This window comes from Haliaeetus albicilla, chromosome 8 (genome assembly GCF_947461875.1).
Source record: "Haliaeetus albicilla chromosome 8, bHalAlb1.1, whole genome shotgun sequence".
NCBI classification, from domain to species: Eukaryota; Metazoa; Chordata; class Aves; order Accipitriformes; family Accipitridae; genus Haliaeetus; species Haliaeetus albicilla.
The window spans coordinates 33,953,778-33,975,967 of record NC_091490.1 but is presented as its reverse complement, the minus strand read 5'-3'; the positions used below and the strand labels follow the sequence as shown (position 1 = coordinate 33,975,967).

General features: G+C 54.2%; 1 protein-coding gene across 2 annotated transcripts in view; it reads left to right on the top strand.

Annotated features, from left to right (window-relative positions):
* Positions 1 to 22,190, top strand: part of ASTN1 (astrotactin 1) — a 64,266-nt gene that overhangs the window by 31,490 nt on the left and 10,586 nt on the right. For both annotated transcript variants that reach the window (XM_069789655.1, XM_069789654.1), the window contains exons 9-22: positions 5,130 to 5,204; positions 5,688 to 5,825; positions 6,203 to 6,353; positions 7,067 to 7,233; positions 7,435 to 7,629; positions 7,942 to 8,069; positions 10,911 to 11,015; positions 11,190 to 11,378; positions 14,494 to 14,762; positions 15,015 to 15,148; positions 15,828 to 15,979; positions 16,326 to 16,461; positions 16,592 to 16,692; positions 17,319 to 17,502. In XM_069789655.1, the coding sequence (XP_069645756.1) occupies positions 5,130 to 5,204; positions 5,688 to 5,825; positions 6,203 to 6,353; positions 7,067 to 7,233; positions 7,435 to 7,629; positions 7,942 to 8,069; positions 10,911 to 11,015; positions 11,190 to 11,378; positions 14,494 to 14,762; positions 15,015 to 15,148; positions 15,828 to 15,979; positions 16,326 to 16,461; positions 16,592 to 16,692; positions 17,319 to 17,502 (2,124 nt within the window). The remainder of the gene's footprint in view (positions 1 to 5,129; positions 5,205 to 5,687; positions 5,826 to 6,202; positions 6,354 to 7,066; positions 7,234 to 7,434; positions 7,630 to 7,941; positions 8,070 to 10,910; positions 11,016 to 11,189; positions 11,379 to 14,493; positions 14,763 to 15,014; positions 15,149 to 15,827; positions 15,980 to 16,325; positions 16,462 to 16,591; positions 16,693 to 17,318; positions 17,503 to 22,190) is intronic.

Below are 22,190 nucleotides of genomic sequence, written 5' to 3'. Positions count from 1 at the left end.
CTTTTTGGGGTGGTGGTTGAGCTGCCGGGCCATGCTGTCTTTTGTTGCGCTCATCAGCTTGCTCCCAGCCCTAGCCTAACAAGGTTGCCCGCAGGCTCACCTGAAAGAGATGTCTGCAAATCCTCTACTCTCTCCCTGCATCCCAAGGCGAGATCAACTGTGCCTGAATTGTTTCTGACCATTGTTTGTCTAATATCCTCCTAACCCCTCCAATATTGGAGCGATGTGCTGCAGCCATAGGTAGTGGAAGCCAGGCGGCGAGTCAGTCCCCGGAGAAGCCACATTGGCTCTTAGCAAAGGGGAGGTCAGCAAAGCAGGACCTGGGGGCTCTGCCAAATCCCTTGGTGTGCTTGGGAGCAATGTGGTCTGGCTATGACCTCTTTTGTTTTCCTAGGGTGGTGTTTTTATCTGAAAACTCACTTCAACCCGTTGGTTTAGATAGGTTTGCTATTGGTTTGGTTTTATTTACAGTGATTATGGGTTCACTCAGTGTCTGTTCACTCAGCAGCGTCTAATTTTGCTCATGAAGGCGAGCTCATCTTTGAACTTTATCGGTGATGGCAGCAAGGCTTTGTGTATTGTGTGTATTTTGGGTACCATGCCGAGATCCATGCCTCTGCGGTACATCTTTTACCCAATGCATCCGGTCCCTAAATCTTCAGTTTTTCAAAAAATAAGATCTTTTTGATCATGGGTGGCAGATACATTTGATCAGCTGCTTTTTTTGCGCTGCTCTTCAGCTGTTTTACACAAATCTGTCTGGTGCTGTTTGTGTGTTCACAGTCTGCCTTCCTACTTTGATATGCATTGTTAATTAGCTGCTTTTCGGCTCTTACTCTAACGTTTCCTTGGCAGGATGCAGTTTCCAACAATCCAACCAACACTGCCTTGTCTTTGCTCATCAAACCAAATTCCTGCAGTTAGTTCGTGGTATAACTCGACCAAAAGTCAAACCAGCTCATTCTGCCTTTAGTTAATAAACTGTTACCTGCCCGCATTTGTACTTCTTCATCTCAGCCCTTAGATCCATCATGCAATGGCCCGTGGCTTTCCTATCCCATCCCCATGTACTCTTCTTGCCTGGGTCCGCTTTTCAGACACCCTGATGAGATTTAAGAGAGTCTGCATTTAAGGGGTCTTTAACAACATGCCCTTTCAACTTGTAATGGGCTTCGCCCTGGCACGGGAAGGTTTTAAGCCAGTTTAAGGCAATTTGGTGAACGTGTCTGACTGGGTGCTCTCACCCTCTTCTAGCAGTTGGCAAGCAGGGGCCACCCCAGCCCCTGTCCTATGCAGGGCAAGTTACCCCCTTTCTCTACCCCACAGCTTTGCAGCCGTTTCTTCCAACACAGCACCTGAATTAGTGCAACAGCCCGTGCCCTGCTCACCCGCCTCCCCTCCCCGTGGTGCCTCTTCTCTTCTGCATGCAGTTATGCCCCTCCCTGGCCATGTACCTGCTCCTCCTGTCCCATCCCCACACACAATCCACTCCCAACCCCACAGAGGAGCTGGGGACACGCTGAAGTGACAGGGACAGCACATTTCTTGCTTAAAGTCTTTTTTTTTCTCTTTTTTTCCCACCCCCTTTTTCTATCTTTTTTTCCCCCTCTGCCTTTCTCCATCCCCTGCTGTGTGCCTCAGCTTTGCAGGCTTGAAGGACGGCCAGATAAAAAGCTTCTCTTTCTTTCAGATCCTTTCACCAAACCACCCATCCGCCTCCTCCTCCCGCCCCATTCTCCTTGCAGATTTACGGGCAGCCCAGGGAGAAAGTGCTGGCATTAGCATTTTTAATAAAGAGCTCCTTGGAAGGGATGGCAGGGGGTGGGGAGGTGGGAACAGGAGAGGCATCAGCAGCTGAAGCCCGAGCAAAGCCGTTACAAAGCAAAGCGAAGTCGGGGAGGAGCCGGGATGGGCATTGCCGGCAGGAGAAGTTGGCAGCTCGGTGCTCGTGTCATGTCTGCTCTCTGCTCGCCCCCCATCAAGGTGGTGTTGGGTCTTCTTGGGTCCCCACTTTGGTCATCGTGGGGAGTGGGTCCTGGGGCTGCAGGAGGTGTGCAGGTGCTGCAGGGATGCTTCTGGGCCATTCAGCCTGAGCTTGAACTCCCGAACCGCCACTGAAGGGATGCGGTGAGTGCCTTCATCCGTGCCGCTCGCTCCCAGCACGCACGTGGAGCTGGTGCTTTGATGCCATGAGGGGTCTGGCATGGCCGCCCTCATGCTGCTCACTGGGTGGAAACCCCCAGGAGCACAGGGGGTCGGGGAACCAGACGTGAAGTCACCTATTTCAGTGTGTAACAGCTGACCACCTTCTCCTCCGGTGGCATTTCAGCCACGCTCACATGTAGTGACTTCTCAGTGCCTTCTGCAAAGACCCATTCCTGCAGGCCCCCCGACTTCCCTGCCAGCTCCCCTCAACCCAGCTGCTCCAAGTTAGCTCATCGCAGTCACATCCTGCAGGGACCGGGCTTTGATTCCTCATCCCACCCATCTTGTCTAGAAGAGCTTTGCGGGGAGCGAGGACCAACAGGAGCATGGTTCTCGGTGCTGGAAGTTAGTCTGGCCTCGTCCTCTTGGGGCGGTGTGGCTGGGGTGCTGTTGAAGTGGGTCAGAGCATCACCAGCAGCACCAGGTTCGGAGGACTTAGCAAGTGTTTTGGGAGCTTCCACTCAAGCCCAGATCTGGAGCAAGGCATAGCTGATGGTCCAGCTGGAAAAAGCAAAGAGGCCTGAAGATCATCCTGGGGATGCACTGGCAGCACTTTGGCTGTGGGAACTTGCTGACTGAGTGTGGGGAGTTTGCTGGTTCTCAGCTGCCCTGGTGATCCCCCGTTTTGTTGTTTCAGATGCCTACCTGAGTGCCAAGGCTTGCAGGGAGCTGAGAGCTGTCATTTCTGGCCCATTTAATCCAACCTGATCAGGCACAGAGCTGCTTCTTGTCAGTCCTGCTTTCCTTTGTGAGCTCTGAAGACCTCTGAAGAGCAACAAAAATACCTGCCAAGAGCAACAAAAACCAGAGCAGCGAGGTGCCTCCAGTGATCACAGAAAGCGGGGAGGGAGACAGCCACATGGGTACACACTTGCGTGCACGGGAGAGGAAGGAGGGGTGAAACAGCAGCAGAGGCACGGGGGCAAAAGGCAGCGATGGAGGAGGTGAGGTGTGCCTGGGGGAGGAGATCTCACCCCATCCTCTGCAGCAGAAGGCAAAAGTCAGCAAGGATGTGTGGGTGGAAATGTTGGCGCTGAGCTCCTGGAGAGCTTCCTTGGAGATGAGGATGGATAAATACCTATTGTTGAGCTGAAGGTCTTGTATGGAGACCATCTCAGGGCTTACCTGCAGAAGGTACCATGTCCACAGACTCAGTGGTGCCTGGCAGCATTGGTTGTCCTCTGCCACGTAAGCACATAGCTAAAGGCTGAGCATTCCTTTTAATGGTCCTTTTTTTGACCCCAAGTAGAGGCAAAGTGGGGTAGGCTGGGGAGTTGCCACACGGTCCCTCCCTGGAGCTTGGAAACCTTTCCCCTGGCTCAAAGCCATCATCACATGAATTTTAGCCACAGTTGGAAATTACACCCTGGGTGGACGCAACATGGCCTGGGCACTGATTTCCATCTCCTGGGCAGATCCAAGCCCACCGGCTGCATGTCCTGGATGTGTTGGCATCCATGGGCTGCCAGATGCGCCATCTGGCCAAGGTCCGGCAGCCACCATGCCTCCGCAGCGCCTGCCCTGGCGCTGAGCTACGCTGCAAGCCAAGAGCAGCTCTTCATAACTGCTTTTCCACCCGAGTCGATGGGGAACAATACCTTGTCTCTGCTTTTGTTCCCTGCCCGGTGCACTCCTGAAAAGCAAGAATAAAACCCATCTGCGGGAGTGTTGGAAGGCAGAGGCGCGAAGCATTCAAGTCATTGGCGAGACGCAAGGAGCACATCGCTTTCCGGCCGAAGCTGACCTCATTCAGGGCAATCCGATCTGCAGGCTGAATGTAATCCCCCACTCCCAGCTGACTGGACGGGAAAATGGCATTGTATCCCAGCGAGGAAATGAGACAGCACGCTGTAATCCTGCAATCAGGATTTTTTTTTTTTTTTTTTTTTTTGTCCTTGCTGAAATAACTTCAGATTAGAAATTAAAGTGCTTGTGCAGGAGAGATGTAATTGCCTCTGGAGAAAATCCCCGGGCTTGTTGGCAGCACCTGATACTCTCACCCTGAATTTTAACAGTAGTGATGCGATGGGATGGAAAATCTCTTTCTCGCCCCAGCTCTGAGCTCTTGCAAAGGGGATTTGGAGATTTAGGGTTTGGGAGCGGGGTTCGTGTTGCCTGATTCAAAGCCCACTGTGGTCAGGTCTCTATGCCTCCCCTTGCTCTGCCTTGTTAGCCTTGCTCTGCAAGTGATGCTCTGCCAGGAGGGCTGTGTTGCTGGGGATGCATGCTGCAAGGTGTGGTGGCCGCGGGTGTCCCACCGAAGGGCACTGGCCACCGAATCATGGTTGCACATCACCCTGTGCTATGTAGGGCAGCAGGGATGGAGATGGTGGGGCCATCAGCTCTTCAGCCTCCTGCTTGACTCCAAGCTTTCAGCTTGTCTTCCAGACCCCTTTGCAAAGTCCCACAGGGGCTGTGGCTTCCTCAGCTCCCCTCCTGAAACAGTGAGACCCAAGGGGAATAAGGCAGGTGGTGAACCTGTGACCCCCCGACCTGATGTGCTCCCTTGCAAAAGCCTTGCAGAGAGAGGGTTCAGCTGCCTTTTGGTTTTCTTTTTGCAATTTGATGGCTGTGACGCAAATCCCTAAAACGGGAGCAGGGTGGGCAGTACCCGAGCATGCAAATGCATGAGGCTCATGGATGCAGGGGGGACTGGAGTGCACTGTACTCCAAAATAAAGGATGCAATATACCACTGACCCATTGGCAGGTTGGGGCTGGGGTGAGGATGTGATGTCGTAGGAACCCCAAAATCAAGATCTTGGATGTGGGGCTATTTTATCACCTTGTCCTGTCTTGGTTTGAAGCGTCTCATCCCAGGACCCCTCTGCACGTGAGCCGGTGGCCGAGCAGGGGAAGTGTTTTGGGCTGTGAGTGACAGCAGGAGCATGATGCCAGTGTGATGCTCCTGGGTTTCTCTTCTAGACCTTGGCCATACACCATCTTCCAGCGTGGCTTTGACTTGGTGCTGGGCGAGCAGCCGTCCGACAAGATTTTTCGGTAAGCGGTAAAGGCAACCTGGTCAGCACATTTTGGGGCTCAAAAATATCACTCAGGGCATATGGGCAGGCTGTTACACCAGCTGGCAGGGCTGAGCACGGCTGCCCTGTGCCACCTCCTGGGGACATGTGAGCATGGCTGGAAAGGTCCTACTACAGCTGCCATGTGGGATGCTGGATGCCCAGTGGCCAGTTCCTCCTCTCCATTTGTGATGAGAGAGAGGTTTAGGCTCTGGGGTTTCTACTGAAAAGGGAAATGCCTGCCTTTTTTTTTTTTTTTCTAATTACCTAAATTACATGTGCTTTTGGGGGGTCATTGGGGTGCATTTGGAGGAGCCACCCCACTTTACCCTACTCATCTGCCTTTGCTCGGGTTGACATCCCTGCAGGGCAGGGGGATGTTCAAGGGCTTGGGTTTGGGTAGAGGTAGCCCTCCAGGCTCAGTGTTTTGCTCCATGCCGGCCTTTGCTGCTCTCCCTGGCAGGTTCACCTACACCCTGGGGGAAGGCATGTGGCTGCCGCTGAGCAAGAGCTTCGTTATCCCACCAGCTGAGCTGGCCATCAACCCCTCAGCCAAGTGCAAGACCGACATGACGGTGATGGAAGATGCAGTGGAGGTCAGGTAGGTGCGATGGTGGGGTGAGGGCATTTAGGAGGCGTTTCAGCAAATAAACTGGTGATGCGTCCCTGGAGCGAGAAGACCAACCCAAAGCACATGGGGGTTGATGTGAGCTGGGACCCTCACCCCGCATTTTGCAGGTAGAGATTAGTACGTCCATTAACCTGCCCTCTTTAGTGACAGCAAAGCTGAGCCTTCAGAGGTAGCTGTCATCATCTCAGTAGCTCCTGCATGCCCTAAAAGCTTGGTTGCTGTTCAGCTCACTGTCAGCCCCAGGGAAACCTGAGCTCCGGAAAAACCCACACAGTAGCCGTGGTTGCGCGTGCATTCACAATGTCTCATTGGAGCAGCGAAACACTTTCTCCTCCTCCTCCTCGCAGGGAAGAGCTGATGACCTCCTCCTCCTTCGACAGCCTGGAGGTCCTCCTTGACTCCTTTGGCCCCGTCCGTGACTGCTCCCGAGACAACGGGGGCTGCAGCAAGAACTTCCGCTGCATCTCGGACCGCAAGCTGGACTCGACGGGCTGTGTGGTGCGTGGCCCCCCGGGACCTGCAAATCTCCTTTGGTGTGAGCAAGGAGGCGGAGGGCGGAGGGGGAAGGGCCGCACTCTTCCTCCCTTCCCATCACCTCGGGATGGATATTTTGGGGTTGGTTTTGCAGCGGGAAGAGATGGTTTTGGGCTGGCACCCCCTCCGTCCCTGCCCTTGCTGCACGCACACATGAGGGAGCGAGAGCCCATCTGCTTGCTGCCTCTCTGGGAGATCCCACATCACTCATTTGTGTCCCCTGTCACTGCTGCAGCTGCTTTGCTGTGCAGGGGAAGCGTGTGCCCTGAAATGGAAGGGTTGGTGGGGTTGGGGTGTCCTGCTGTGATGCCACCCGAGCTAGATATCGGGGTGAGGAGGCTGTGAGCGTGCGGCAGCCGGTGGGTTTGGAAAGGGCAGCGCTGCTTTGGCAGTCACCGGAGCTGGGTGCCAGTGAGCGGGGTTGATGCCAGCACATTACCTTTGTGGAGGGTGGCTTGGGGGGCTCCCACTCCAGAGGCTGCGCTCCCCAGGGGCAGAGGAGGCAGGAGGAATATCTGCAGCTGTGGGTGGTGTTGCCGCTGTCTCTCCCGCAGCCCCCGATCATCATTCAAGCTGCAATTTCCAATGGAGAGCAGCGCCAGAGCCCTCCCCTCCATCTCACCCCCGGGGCCAGATTTCTTCCCTGGGGACTTCACCTCTCGCTTCCCCCCCACCAGTGCCCGACAGGACTGAGCCCCATGAAAGATGGCACAGGCTGCTACGACCGTCACGTTGGTGTGGACTGCTCAGATGGCTTCAATGGAGGCTGTGAGCAACTGTGTCTGCAGCAGATGGTCCCCCTGCCTGAAGAGCCCCTGTTCTACAACATCCTTATGTTCTGCGGGTGAGTGCTTCATCACTGCCCTGGCCACGGGGACAGCCCCAAGGTGCTGCTGTATCTTGCTGCTGCTACCCTGACCTCATAGGCTTGGGTGGCTTGGGAAGGTCTCCTCTATTCCTGGTGTCCCTGCTGGGGTGGCCTGGTGGCCCCAGTCTCCACCGGTGGGGGCTGCAGCTGATGGTGGACCCTGGGCTGGTTTCTTAGGTGCATCGAGGACTACAAGCTGGGCACAGACGGACGGTCGTGCCAGCTCATCTCGGAGTCATGCCCTGAGGCGGGGGACTGTGGTGAGCCCCGTGAGCTGCCCATGAACCAGACGCTCTTCGGGGAGATCTTCTATGGCTACAACAACCACTCCAAGGAGGTGGCTGCGGGGCAGGTGCTCAAAGGGACATTCAGGTGAGTTGGGGATGTGGTGAGGTGATCCCAGCAGGGTCTGACCTTGCTGTCCTCTCCAAGAAGGTCTTGGGCTGGACCTTAGCGGACTGCCTGGTCCATCCATGTCTGGCCAAGCTTCGCAGGAGATGGAGGGGCTGGTGGGGAGGGCACATCTGAAGCTTTCCACTGAGAGTAGACATCTTCGTAACCCATGGCCAAAGGAAAGGCTTGGTGCTGGGTGGCTTTTTGGGATGGGTCAGCAGCTGGTGGGGATGATCCCAGGCAGTTTGCTTGTGTTCCAGCCCTGCCCTCCTCTCTGCAATTAAATTCCAGGCAGAACAACTTTGCCCGCGGCCTGGAGCAGCAGCTGCCAGATGGGCTGGTGGTGGCCACAGTGCCCCTGGAGAACCAGTGCCAAGAGGAGCTCTCCGACCCCATGCCAGACCCCGAGTTCCTCACTGGTGAGTGAGTCTAGCTGGACCCATGCCTTTCCCAATGGGGCAGCTGCCGGCATGCCCAGCTTTGGCACCTATCCCTCCCAGGGGTTATATCTACTGAGGGGTATGTCTCGTCTGGCTTTAGCATCCTGTCCTCACCTGCAGCAGCAGCAGCGGTAAGAGAAAGGCATTAAACCTGAAGGAGAGGGAGAGCCTGTAAATTAATTGTGTGGCATAAAAACTCAAGTGACCATTGGATATTTGGGATATTTACAAAAAGGATATTTTTTTTTATTCAAGGCAAAAAAGGTTTGCAAACATCTTTAATTTGATTTCCAAATCAAACCCTTTGTGGGTGTGTCCTGGTTTCAGCTGGGATAGAGTTAATTGTCTTCCTAGTAGCTGGTACAGTGCTATGTTTTGAGTTCAGTATGCGAAGAATGTTGGTAACACTGATGGTTTCAGTTGTTGCTAAGTAGTGTTTAGTCTAAAGTCAAGAATTTTTCAGCTTCTCATGCCCAGCTGGAGGGGCACAAGAAGTTGGCACAGGACAGAGCCAGGGCAGATGACCCAAACTGGCCAACGGTGTATTCCATACCATGGGACGTCCCATCTAGTTTAGGAACTGGGAAGTGAGGGCTGGGAATCGCCGCTGGGGGACTGGCTGGGTGTCGGTCGGTGGGTGGTGAGCAATTGCACTGCACATCATTTGTACCTTCCAACCCTTTTATTATTACAGTTGTCATTTTATTAGTGTTATCATTATCATTATTAGTTTCTTCTTTTCTGTTCTATTAAACCGTTCTTATCTCAACCCACGAGTTTTACTTCTTTTCCCCAATTTTCTCCCCCATCCCACTGGGCGGGGGGGAGTGAGTGAGCGGCTGCGTGGTGCTTAATTGCTGGCTGGGGTTAAACCACGACAGGGCGTAACGAAACATTCAAAACCTGCCACGCCAAACCAAAATGTTTCGGTTTGTCCTGCCGGGGCATCATGGCCCATGAGTGATAGGGTTATCATGGATTCCTAGACAACCTTCAAGGATTTACCTTTCTTCCACCAAAATAGCCTTTGTTTCCTAGGTGCTTATTGCTTTTGGCTGAAATGGCCGAGGACACCGGGCAGCTACTAAATGAGGGATGTAGATAGTAAGGTGTTTTGAAAGGTGTCTGCAGGGTGGTCTCATACAGGACCTTGTGCATTCACCCCATTTGGCAGAGCTCCCAGAAGGGTTTTAAGGACCACCTGTGTACTGCACCCAGGGTCCGATGGGTGCTGGTTGCCCCAATGGGGTGCTTGGCAATGTAGGTGTGTGTGCAGGCAGATGCAGGCAGGGAGGAGGGTGCTGGCAGGTCCCAGCAGGGCTGAACTCCCCTTGGGGACCCCCCTCAGCGGGTCACCCATGGGGATGCTCAGCCCTGCCCGGAGGTGCTGTAGGACACTTGCCTCCCAATGAGGCTCTGCTGTCCTCCCCGCTGCATTGATGTGGTTACACAGATGTAATGAAGATGGTGCTGCCATGGCCTCAGCATCATGGCGGGCTTGGTGGGGCTGGGACTCTGCTGACAGTCATGCCAAGGAGGCAGAAGCCAGTAAATTGTCCTATTCATTTCCCACTGCTTGCTGGCTCTTTGTGGCTGATTAAGGCCAAAAAAAAAAAAAAAAAAGGAAAAGAAGTAAAATTTTCTCTGCTTGTCAGTAAGCAGATCTGTATATTGCTGTGAATACACGAGAGGCAGAGCTGCTGTGTAAGGAAGGGTTGTTTTAGCATAAACACTTTGCAGTGAAGACCAAGGCTTTGAAGCTGTTGGTAGCAGCCAGCACCAAAGGGAGAGGCACTGGAAGGCAAAGGATCTTACCCTCCATATCCTCCGCCTTCGTTTCTAGTTATGGAGGGGGGAATGCCCATTGTTATCCTCCTGAACTCCTGCTGTGTGGCTGTTTAGCAGCAGAGTCTGCCGCTTTGCTGCTGAGTGAGGTGTGCCGTGTTGGCTGTATGGCAGCGGACCCGCAAGGGAGGAGGTGGCCGTGTGCCGGCATCCTGCTGTGGCACACTGAGGGATGCTCCGGTCACCAAAATCAGAGCCATGAGCACCCTTTAGTTGCCTTTCTGGGGCTTTGTCCAAGGTTTGGTGGCATCTCTGTCCCTCTGCTCATGGAAGCTGAGCTGCTATGCGCCTTGGCTTGTGCCTTGGGCAGGATGAAGTAGCCACCCAGCCCTGGTGTCCATGAATTTCTGGCTCCCATAACACACAGTTAAATGGCTGAAGAATGGCATGTCTTTGCCTGGAGAAGGAGAAACCCCAGGTCCTGCTCAGCCCCAGCATTGCCATAATGTCCCACACTGACAGGCATGCCATTTCCCCCATACACCTGTGTCCTGCTTGGCTTGGTCCCGGTTGAAGGGGACCCAGGGCCTCTTGGTTGGCTGCAGTTGGGCACATGTGGCGTGACGGTGACCGTTCCCAGGCCTGCAAACAGCTCATTAAAAAGCGCAACTCTCATTAGTGAAATAATTAGCACACCTGGGCATGTCTTGGGAGCGGGTGCCAGGAAGGAAGCAGGAGGGGATGCAGGAGGAGGCTCGTTATCTTCCAACGCAGAGTCCCGGACGGCAGGATGAAACGAGCCCACGTGTTTTCCTTCAAAGCCATGATTTTAATTGCTGGGGAGCAGCTGACCCTCAGCTCTGAATGCCTCGCCGCCTTCCTGGGGGGATGTGGTGTGTGCACAGTCTTTTCCCCTGGCTTCTTCCCACCCCACTGGCTGCATTGCCCCGGCCACGGCATGAGGGGCTGCATCCATTCCCATGGGGAGACATCCCTGGGCAGTGGCACTAAGCCCCTGTGTCCTTTCTCTGGCAGGGATGGTGAACTTCAGTGAGGTGTCCGGGTACCCCCTCTTGCAGCACTGGAAGGTGCAGTCTGTCATGTACCACGTCCGGCTCAACCAGCTGACCATCTCCCAATGTAAGCATGCAGGGCCGGGGGAAAGAAGGGAAAAAGGGGTGGTGAGAGGACACACAGCTTTCTTCTGACAAGTGATGGGCTCAGAGGTTGGTTGCCCATCACAAGTGTGTAAGGAGGTAGCAAGGGCTTGGGATCCTCTTGGTATATGAGCATCTCCTCCCATCTCCTCCCCAGCCTTCAGCAATGCACTCCACTCTCTGGATGGGGCCACCTCCCGTGGAGATTTCGTGGCGCTGCTGGACCAGTTTGGCAACCACTACATCCAGGAGGCAGTGTATGGTTTCGAGGAGTCCTGCTCCATCTGGTATCCCAACAGGCAGGTCCAGCGGCAGCTCTGGCTGGAGTATGAGGACATCAGCAAAGGTAGGAGCCCCTCTTGTCCCCAGGAAGGGTCCCCACAGCCACCCCATGGGAGTGGGAACCTGGGTTTGCTTTCAGCATAGCAGGGGAAGTGCCAAGCCTGCAGCAGGGCTGCATCCCATCTCATCCTTTTATTTGCACATTGCTCTTGTACCCTTTGAAGCCGGCCGAAGGACTCCCGTGGACTGCAGCAGGCGTTAGTCCAGGCCAGAAAGGAAGATAAATACCCACATCCCCAGGGAGATGAAAGACGAACGTACTAATCCCACCAAGCCGTCCTGCCTGATTCTGGACTTAACTGTTATTTGTCTTTAATCCTGTTCCTTCCTTCCTTTTGTCTCCGCCATATCTGCTGTCTTCCACTTGCATCCTGCGGCCAGACTTTTCTCCCTCTAGTGTGTTTTCTTCTCCTGGGCTGTCAGTGCTGTGCTTTTAATGTCTGGAAAACAGTCATGAACTGAGATGTGAGGTTTGCCATGGTGCAGCAGGCATCTGGCACTGCTGCATCCCCTCTGGTGCCCTCACTGCAGCAAGGTGTGACAGATCCCCGGTGGAAGGGGTTTTGCAGGCTGGCGATGGCTGGTTTGGATGCGAGTTTTCCAAGAGCAGAGGCAGCCTAATGGCTGCCTGCTGCCAGCTGTCACCAGGACCACAGCATCTCTTGTGCTGGCCTTTGCAAAGCTGCCTGCAGGCATTTTGCTGCCTGTGCTAGGGACGTTGGCTTGTACCACCCAGCCTTGGGCAGCAAGCAAGAGCCAGCTCCCAAACCTGGACATGGAGGATGCTGAGCAGAGCTGCTACTTTTTAGGTGACCTTGGTCTGCTGTCCCCCACCCAGAAGCTCCTGGGTGCAGGCAGCGTGAGCTTGGAGCTCGCAGGCACCCTGACCGCCGCACTGTTTCCAGCATGAAGCTTCATAATTCTCAGTATTGGCACCATGCTACGGTGCTGCTCTTGCTGTGCCCTGGCCGCGAAGACATTTGTTTTCTCTCCAGGGCTCTTGTGTGGGAAAGGCTTCTTTCTGAGCCTGAGTCTGGATCCTGCGGGCTCAGACCTCCTGGAGCCTGGACTTCTTCCCAAGCCCACCTGCGAGAGTACAGACCCATTGCTGTTTTGCTGTGGGCTGTCTCCAGATGTAGCATCTTTTGATTGCAAGTACTTTTTTTTCTCCTGCAATTTCCTCCTCTTTGATTTTCCTGCTTGGAGGCTTTTCAGGTCTGGCAGTCTCTTTCCACCCACAATATCACATTTCGGTTTTGCTCTGGCACCTGCCACTTTCCCTCCTTTGCTTTTTGTTTGCAAACGTCAGGAGCTGGATATTGATTGAGAAATTGCAAGAGACAAATCATTCCCTGGCTCCTCTGCTTTCCCTTGGCGCCTGCTAAGCTGCAATTCACAGCCAGCCCAAAGCGATCCATTTCCAGCTTGCTGGGGGAGCGGAGCAATGCTCTTGTACCGTGGGTTTTGTTTAACAGCCTTGTTTTCTTTGCAGGAGTCTTGAGGGTAGGCTAGCGCTGGCCCATTTCTCAGCAAACCCTTGCAATAGGAAGATCTTCCTACTGAGCCATGGACGTGCTCTCCGGCGGCTCCCCGCAGCAGCCAGCCCATACCAAGCCACCGCCGGCAACGTTCCGAGCCTGCCCCAGGGGCAGGGCTTTGCCTGGGCATCCTTCGGCTTCCTTTGACCCCAAGGACCATCATCAGTGGTCCCTCTGGGCCCCTCTTTCTTCAGTGTAGAGCCAGGGATATCCTTTGGCAGGGATTTTGGGTGAAAATCACCGTTCCCCTGCATGGCAAGGCTCGTGGTGGCAGGGTGATGCTAGCCAGAGCACAGCAGTGATGGGCAGATCCTACCTTCTTGATTTCTGTGCCAGGACTTTTCCCCTTGTGTCAAAATATTTCCTGCTATGGGAGTGCTGGAGAAAAGCCCACCAAATGCAGGGTCTGGCTCACTGCCCCATGCAGCGGTGACATGGTGGCACCCAGCGTCAGGCACCTTTGTGCGGAGCTGGGAAAAGTGTAGACTGTGGTGATGCTTTCCTGCTGCAGATCTTTTTTCCGAGCCTGTTGGGTTGCAGGGTGGCCTGAGGGTTGGTAGGGTAAGACCTGCAGATATTCCCCCGTGTGCACAGGGCAGAGGGTAAATGAGCCTTCAGTCTTGTCACAGTCTGGCTGGGGGTCTGCAGTCCCAACAAATGTATCTGCCTCCATCTCACCATTTTCTTTTGCTTTGTGATGGTGCTTTGCAAGCTAAGCCATTAGGGAGAGACCCTATTTCCTTGCCTGGCTGTAACTTTGTCCACCTCCATCATGCCCCATGACAGTGCGAAGAGACAGCAGTTACCAGGCTTGAGCCAGCTCCTGAAAGGGAACTGCTCCTCATCTCCCTTTTCCTGCACGGGGACTGAGTTGAGGAGGTGTGGAGGGGCTGGAGAGGAGCTTGGTGGCTTTGTAGCCATCTCGGGAGCTTTCTGGGCATTGTGAGGCACTGACAAGTCTTCCCTGCTCATTCTGAGCTCTTCAGTGTTCAAGGCTGCAGACCCTGGGGGGGGGCACCGAGTCAGCATTGTTGCTGTGCACCCTGGTCTGACACTCATGGTCTCTGGTTTCCAACGTGTCTGTCACATCAGCTTTGATCAGGGTCATTGGGAACCGAAGGAGTTGAGCAAAGAAATGAGCTGTTGGACCAGGAGGGCTTTTGCAGCAGAGAGTTTGGCTGGGGGCTTTGGCAAGGCATCAGTGTGCGGTGAAGGTGCCCAGGCAGATCCTTCATGCATCTCCAGCCACATGAAGAAGGCTCCCTCTCGTGGGGACACGCTGCAAGGGTGGTCCGTCCCAGTGCCAAGCAAAGGGCTGGGGCTGGGGCAACTGAGGCATGGGGAGACAAAAGGACCTGCCATGGTAGAGACCAGGGTGGGCTTTTCAGTCCTGATTCCTCTTCTGAAGACCAGGGAACGTTTCATCCCTACAGAGCAAACAGGGAGCCCTTAAGGATACAGGGGGGGTCTCTGGGTGGCACTGCCTCTCTCCTGGGTGGCAGGCAGGGCTCTAGCCCCCTCACATCCCCTTATTGATGGCTTGGAGCCGACCCTGGTGCCCCTCTTTTCCTCCTTACCCAGGCAACTCCCCCTCAGATGAGTCGGAGGAGCGTGAGAGGGACCCCAAGGTGCTCACCTTCCCCGAGTACATCGCCAGCCTCTCCGAGTCAGGCACCAAGCGCATGGCAGCCGGTGTGCGGATGGAGTGCCAGAGCCGCGGGCGCTGCCCCTCCTCCTGCCCGCTCTGCCACGTCGCCTCCAGTCCCGATGTGCCAGCCGAGCCCATCCTGCTGGAGGTCACCAAAGCGGCCCCCATCTACGAGCTGGTCACCAACAACCAGACCCAGCGGGTGAGGACCCACTGGCTGGGGGTGTTGGGGTGGGCATGGGAGGTGGCAGGACAGCAGCAGGGTGGTCTTTGCAGGCAGCTTGTACTGGTAGCATCATGTCAAGCTGTGGCAGCCCTTGCCCGTTGGCCAGCCCTGCTCTCCAGGGTGGACGGACTGTACTGAACCAACTGGGGGATGGATGAGCACTGACTCAAGTGGTGACAGGATGGGAGCTCACCTGCCTGATGCTCACCCCCTTCTCCTCTCTCCCAGCTCTTGCAGGAGGCCACCATGAGCTCGCTGTGGTGCTCGGGCAGCGGGGATGTCATTGAGGACTGGTGCCGCTGTGACTCGAGTGCCTTCGGGGCTGATGGGCTGCCCACCTGCGCGCCTCTCCCTCACCCCATGTAGGTCTCCACGCGTGCCCAGCCTGGCCTCTTGGTGTGATGGGTCTGGGAGGAGGCGGCAATGACCAATGGTGTGGTGGCAGGAGGTGGTTGGGCTGGGGTGGCTTTATGGGACAGGTTTGCAAGTGGATGGGGGATCTGGAAATCGGGCAGAGGATGCAGAGATGCAGTGTCTTTTCTAAATTCAGCTGAGGACTGGGGAGCTGTTTTTTGATCCATCCTGGTAGAGAAACCCCAGGGAAGGAGCCCTTCGGACCAGCCCAGAGCCAAGAGGGGTAGGAGAGGGGGAGTCAATTCTCTCCTGAGGTTGCTCTCCCATGGGTTAAATGCTTTGAAGCCCTTTTGCTGTAAGAGAGTAATGCAAAAAGAGTCCCTACATACTACATTACAGAAACCAACTCATTTCTGGTGCAAGGCTGTGGTCTGCACAGCAGTGAGTGGTACTAGCAAACACACTCATGCTGCCTTTTGCACCACCCATGGGGACTGGCTGGAGAGGTTGTCCTCAGCATCTCTCCCATACTGTGTGCCTCAGCCTGGTGGTTTTGCTGCCTTTTTATGGCACAGAGGAGCAGCAAGGTGGTGATAGACGTGGGTGAGGGCGAACATGGGTGGGTGGTGGGGACAGCCAGCAGACTTTGCCCTCCCAAGATGCTGACCAGCCAGCATTGCCCTCCAGCCTGCGGCTCTCCACTGTTCACGAGCCAAGCAGCACACTGGTGGTGCTGGAGTGGGGGCACTCGGAGCCCCCCATCGGGGTGCAGATCGTTGACTACCTCCTCCGTCAAGAGAAAGTCACCGACAGAATGGACCACTCCAAGGTGGAGACAGGTGAGTGGGCACTCCACTGCTTCTCCCTGGGGAGGGTGGAATGGAGATGTTGGAGGAGAGCCTCTGTCTCTCTCTTTGCAAGGGGATGCTGCAACATATCCAGTAACCTGTGGAAGAGAAAGCAGCTCCTCTCCTGCCCACCATGCTGCAGAAGTGGCAGCTCCGCACCGCGGTGGTGAGCCTTGCTGGAAAAGCAATGGGTCCATCTCTGCACCAACCTCATGCATGAGCCTTGGTCCCCCTTGGCACCAGGCAGCATGGTAGCGGGCACAGACCTCAGGGGCTTTCCACAACCCCGGGGACACCTATGTCATCACCCGTGGTGCGTCCACCCCTCTCTCCCTAGAGACGGTGCTGAGCTTTGTGGACGACATCATCTCTGGCGCCAAGTCACCCTGCGCCATGCCGGCCCAAGTGCCTGACAGGCTCTCCTCCACCATCTCCCTCATCGTTCGCTGCCTGGAGCCTGACACCACCTACATGTGAGTTGCCTCCCCCGTACTGTGCCCGTGGCAGCACTGCCACCCTGATTGTGGTGCTCCTGCTTGATGCTGCCTGTGTTTGCATGATGCCTTGGGAGTCCAGAGCTTCACCTTTTTGCTTCTCGGCCAGGTTCACGCTCTGGGGAGTTGATAACACAGGAAGACGCTCCAGGTCCAGTGACGTGACGGTCAAGACCCCCTGCCCTGTGGTAGACGATGTGAAAGCTCAAGGTGAGATGGAGGGAGGGGAGCTGCTGGACTGTGATGCTTGGAACGAGCAACAGGGAGTTCCCCCTTCCAGCATGTCCCCACACACATCTCGTGTCCTGGCTGTAACATCTCCTTCACCCATGGCGGCCCAGGTGCTGCCACATGGTGTTGAGAGTTGGTGTGGAGAGCAGCAGGAGACACATATCCTCTCCACAAACAAACACAGAGGCACTCTGTGCTGGTGGAGGTGTGGGAGGATGGGTGGAGGGGCAGGCATTCAGGACATAGCGAAATAGCCAAGAAGACCTGCCTGTCCTGCCCAGAAAGCAACTGTTAGTGTAGGCGGTGGCTGTGCTCAAGAAACCCCAGTTGTGTGCCTTCTCATAAATAAATGGTATTTCACTAACAGTACCTGATGACACCACCCGTTTCTTCTCCTAATCAGAACAAACTATGGGAACCTAACCTGAACTGAGTCCGGGGAATGCTATCTATTCTGTTGCTCCTCCATTGGGATCTAGTCTTGATATGACTCAGGGGACAAATCTTGGCTCTCATCTTGGTTTCCATAGAGCTGAGCTGTAGCCTGGTGGGCTTTGTTCATGCCTTTCCTTGCATCCTACTGAATACTGCATCCTTCTGCCCAGAAATAGCAGACAAGATCTACAACCTCTTCAACGGCTACACCAGCGGCAAGGAGCAGCAAACAGCCTACAACACTCTGCTGGACCTGGGTTCCCCCAGCCTGCACCGAGTCCTTTACCACTACAACCAGCACTATGAGAGCTTTGGGGAGTTCACCTGGCGCTGTGAAGATGAGCTGGGGCCCAGGTAGGCTCGGGAGCTGGGTTGGCTAGGCAGGCAGGCCTCTCCACCAACAAGCTTATCCCTTGTAGATGTTGGTCACCAGGAAGGTGACTCTCTGGCAAATCTCATGAATTTGATGATAGAGGTTAGAGTCTCGCAGTGGGATTCCTGTTTTGCTGGATGCTGTGCATATATGTTTGGGGTCCAGCCATCTCCCTTGAAGGACCACAAACATAGGACAAGGTGGAAGGCAGTAGACCACTGTCAACCCATCATCCTTCTCCATCCCACCAGCCCTGTACTGCCTCTGGAGTTTTGCCTAGTCCATTCATGCTATGCAGGGTGGGAAGGGGATGGGATTCTCTTTTTCCCTCAGTAGCTGCTGCCACAGACAAAAAGGCAGAGGGTCTTGGAAAAAATAATACACCTTTGAGGAATGGAGGTTGTTGCGGGTGAGGAGGGGAGAAAGTGTGGTCAGAGCATGTTGCTAGAGAAGGGCCCCGGGCATTGATGTAGGGAAGAAGGTGCAAGGACGTGGTTGTACCTTCAAGCCTGCTGGAGAAGGTGACAGAGGAGAGCTTGGTTGTGGAAGCTGCTGGATGAAGTGCGTGCAAACACATACACATGTGCTGGGCCATGCCAAGGTCAGACTTGGCTTTCCTCCTTTTCCTGGGCTTTGACTTGAGTTGAATGCATCTCTGTGTGTTGAAGTCACTGCCACTTGTGGTCCAAAGCAGGCAGTGGATTGATCTTGGGTCTGAATTGCACGTTCCCTCCCTTTTGATCCATGCCTGGGGTCGTGTGGTCGTCCCTGGATCTCAGGGACATGAGTGTTTTTGGTGCCCAGGCAGTGCTAAGCTGCCACGGCAGGTTTTGGAGGAGGTTGCCCTGAGCTCTTCTTGGCTGAAGCAGTACCTTCATGCCTGAATGAGCACCATGTCCTCTCCCTGGGCTCCTCCAGGTCACTGCAGCCCCTCCAGCTGCCTGGGGATGGGGTGCCTCATGCTAAGGGCTTGCAGAGACAGCCAGATGTTCCCTTTTCCCCATGTCCTTCGACGTCTGCTTTTGTCTGCGTGGTTTCCCAGTAATGTGGATGTTTCCAGTCAGTTTAGCAAGCTGGGCTGGGAGATTGTGTGGGCTGCAGCGGTGTTTCATAGCATCTGGCCTCCAAAGAACTGGAGTCTTGAGCCCATACAGAAATCAGGATTACTTCAAATGTACGTCAGCAACAGCTCTGATTTATGAAATGCATGGCCTGCACCTTACCCCCTGTCCCACACCTCCTCTTGCTGGTCTCACCACTAGCTGTCTTCCAGCCGTGCTTCTCCAGGTCACCACTCGTGGATTTGTAGCAGAGGACTGGACATCTTCCTCGTACCTTGTCTGTCCTCCAAACCTCTGCTAGGTGGTCAGAAAGACTCAGCAAATATCTGGTGGCTGTCTTAGGCACGTCTCCTAGTTCAGCTTTGGTGGGAGACTCCTAAGAGATCCTGCACTCCCTGGGGCTAAGCTGGGGTTTCTCCTCTTTCCCCTTTTCCCATTTATGTTCTAAGAAATGTGAGCTCTTTCAGGCACAGCCTCAAAGCTCAGTAGCGACATCCCAGTGCTTGGAGTCTTGTTAAGGCTAAGGCTCCCACCAGCTCCTCTGCCCAGGGTTGCTTCATTCCCATGACACCGAGTGGGATCAGCAGGCTTGGACTTATGTCCCACCTTTGTCTCAAGCCCAGCTGCGGTGATGCCGCTCTGTCTCCGTTTCCAGATGTGAAATCCAGCCCCAGTTTGCACAGACCATCTGACATCTGTTGTGATGGTTTGCGTGAGTACATAAAGTTCCTTACGTGACAGACTGGAGTTGTCACACAGCCACTGCTATCGCTGAGGCTGAGCATTGCCATCGCTGCTTGCTGCCTCAGTGAGGAGACCAAGGACCAGCCAGAAGGTGTGGTGGAAGCTGCTGCCTCGAGCCCCACGAGGCAGAGGTGCATTGGCATGGAGCAGCCAGAAATGCCACTGAATTGGCCAAATGTTACCATTTGCTGTGTGAATCTATGCGCCAGAGGGTTAATTCCACCCTCTGGAAATGCTGGAGCACTTAGGATGGGATGACGCAAGTTGCTGATGAAGTGTTTGCAGCTCGCGCTACTTGGAAAGAGACATTTAGGCAGCTGCAGTGGGTTCTGGTGATGACAAATCTTGGAAAGCAGACCTTCTGTTTGATCGTCTGTGAGGGCGAAGCATCCAGACTGGTGGTGACAGGACAAATCACTTGCAGATGACATTATTTAGCCGGCAGACAGAGTGTTTGTTTGACTGTTGCTGATGCTCCTTTGAAGTCCTGGATGTGGACCCATGCGACTGACTCTACCATGTCCCTCCTCCTCCATGCGGCCATGCTGCCTTCTGGCTCTGCTCGCTTGGGGTGCACTCGCCTCCCTTCTTGGTGACACTGGCTGCTGGACCGAAGGAAGCGAGGGTATGTGCCGATAACTTGCCTGGGGTTATGAAAGCGACTCACTGCCTCCCAGTCTGAGAAGGGGTGCAGAGAGCCCTGGACTTTGCATAAGGAGAAGAAATAGAGGGAAAGGCAAGCCATTTTCTAGCAAGTAATAAGTGATGCAAAGCCTGGTGAAGTCTGGTGGTGTCTATGGGCTTTGAGCCAAAATCTGTGGGACCATATTCAACGTTCCTATTAGGGTACCTGTGACGCTGGAGGAAGAGGGGCAGTCGTGGCACCTTGCCTAGATGTCTAGATGTGAGGACCAAGACAAGTGAGAGGTCAGCTACCTTCTCATGGCTGGAAGACCTGGCCAGCTTGGGTGGCTATCTCCAGAGTCAACACCATGCTACATACCTTCACCTCTCTGCTGTCCTCTGGATGTGAGCCCCGGGGCTGCGGGTGTCACATTGCTGCAGAGCTGGACAACCTCTTGGTGGCTCCAGACTGGCCCCTTGGAGCTGCAGCCACCTCCGTGATGGACCTCTTGAGGGTTTCCTCTCCAGGAATGGCAAGGTTGGCTCTGGCTGGGCCTAGGGTAAATTAATTCCTCTCCAAGCAGCTCTCCCATGGTGTATCTGGCCTGGAGGAAGGTGTGGAGGGGCTGTGGATGTTCCGCCATGGTTGGTATATGTACCCTTGAACTGTCAAACCAGCCACAACACAGCCATGTACTCCACACACAACCCCTGCTTATCCAAGTAAGAATGTGACAAAGAGGGTTTTTTTCCCCTAGCATCACCATTTGTGCCTCCGCTGCCTCTTCTGTGCTGAACAGATGCTGAGTTAAAGCTACCAAGGGGATGTATCTTTCCTGTCTATATTAACACACCAATTGACCTTGAAGCTGGCTAGGAAACTTATCCCAGCTCTTGAGACACTTAAACTTTTGTCTGGGTTTACAGGCACATGCAATACTCACCTTCAAGACACTTCATTTGAATCCATTACCTCCGCATGTGTCAGGTTCCGTGGAGATCACCCAAAGTGCTAGACAAGATTAAAATGAACATAATGTCTTTTATCTGAACAAACTGTTTTTCTTGATAAAAGCATTAGAAACACAATTTTAAGAGGAAAAATGTGAAGAGAACACACTTTAGATCATATTTGGCCAGGATCCTCTACGGTCTTCCAATATCTTATCCAATGTGAGGGGTTGGTAATTTAGCACTTTCTTGCTACCAGAACAAGCGCACACCAAGGCTATGTTGCCCTGGGGGTGCTGTGTGTCTGTCTTCTGCTGAAGATGGATTCGTCCCGGACTTCCTCTCCCTCTGTCACCCAACCTTCTCTCCTGGCTTCCTTGGCTGGGTTGTGGCTTTTTAGGAAACACCGCTGCCGCGACCTGCCTTTCCTTGTTTTGCTCTCTGCAGTTGGAAGATGCAAAATGCACATGCAAAGAACTGGGGAGCTCTGCCACATCCCCTGCTCTCTCAGAGCTTTTTGGATCAAGCCTATGTTGTATGCCTCAGTATATTCCTTCTAGTTTGCATGCTGTCCTGTGGGACATGTTTCCTAAACTGTTACTAAACATTGCAAGTCATGTACCAGGAGTGTCATTCATTGTATTTATATCTTGTGATATTGCATCTTAGGACAATCATAATTTTTAACTCACCTTCAGTCTTCCATACAGACCCCCACAAGCCAGGCATGATATTTTGAGTGATTTTTTTTCCTAAATCTCCTTCATACTCATTGGTGTCCCAGCGTGCTGGCTCCCAATACTGTGCATTTCTTCTCCATCACGTCCCCCTCAGCCACATGATGGCAAGGGAGTGATGCTCCTGGTATGCCCACCTTTTCCCTGCCCTTCCTGCCATGTCACTGGAGGTGTCTTACACCAAGCCATGAGTGACCAGTGCAATTCCCAAACATGCAACACATGTACTTCATGGAGAGGACACACATGATGACACTGCCCTGGGCTGGCCACACATGTCATGCCTGACACCTTTTAGCATTTCTCCCCACTGCCTGCAGTGCTATCGGCTCCCACTTTCCTATCTTGTTATATCTGGGGTCCAGTAGCTGCAGCAGTGACTAGTGATGCCATTTGAGTTGTTGATGATGTCCATCCCAAGGGGTGTTGGGGGTCTCACAGCTACACCTGTGACTGTACCCTCACTAAACCCTCAGCAAACCTGGCCTTGTTGTGGGGACAATACAGGGTTGAAGAAGGGAGGACAGGGCAGGGAAGTGTAAAGTGAGTCCC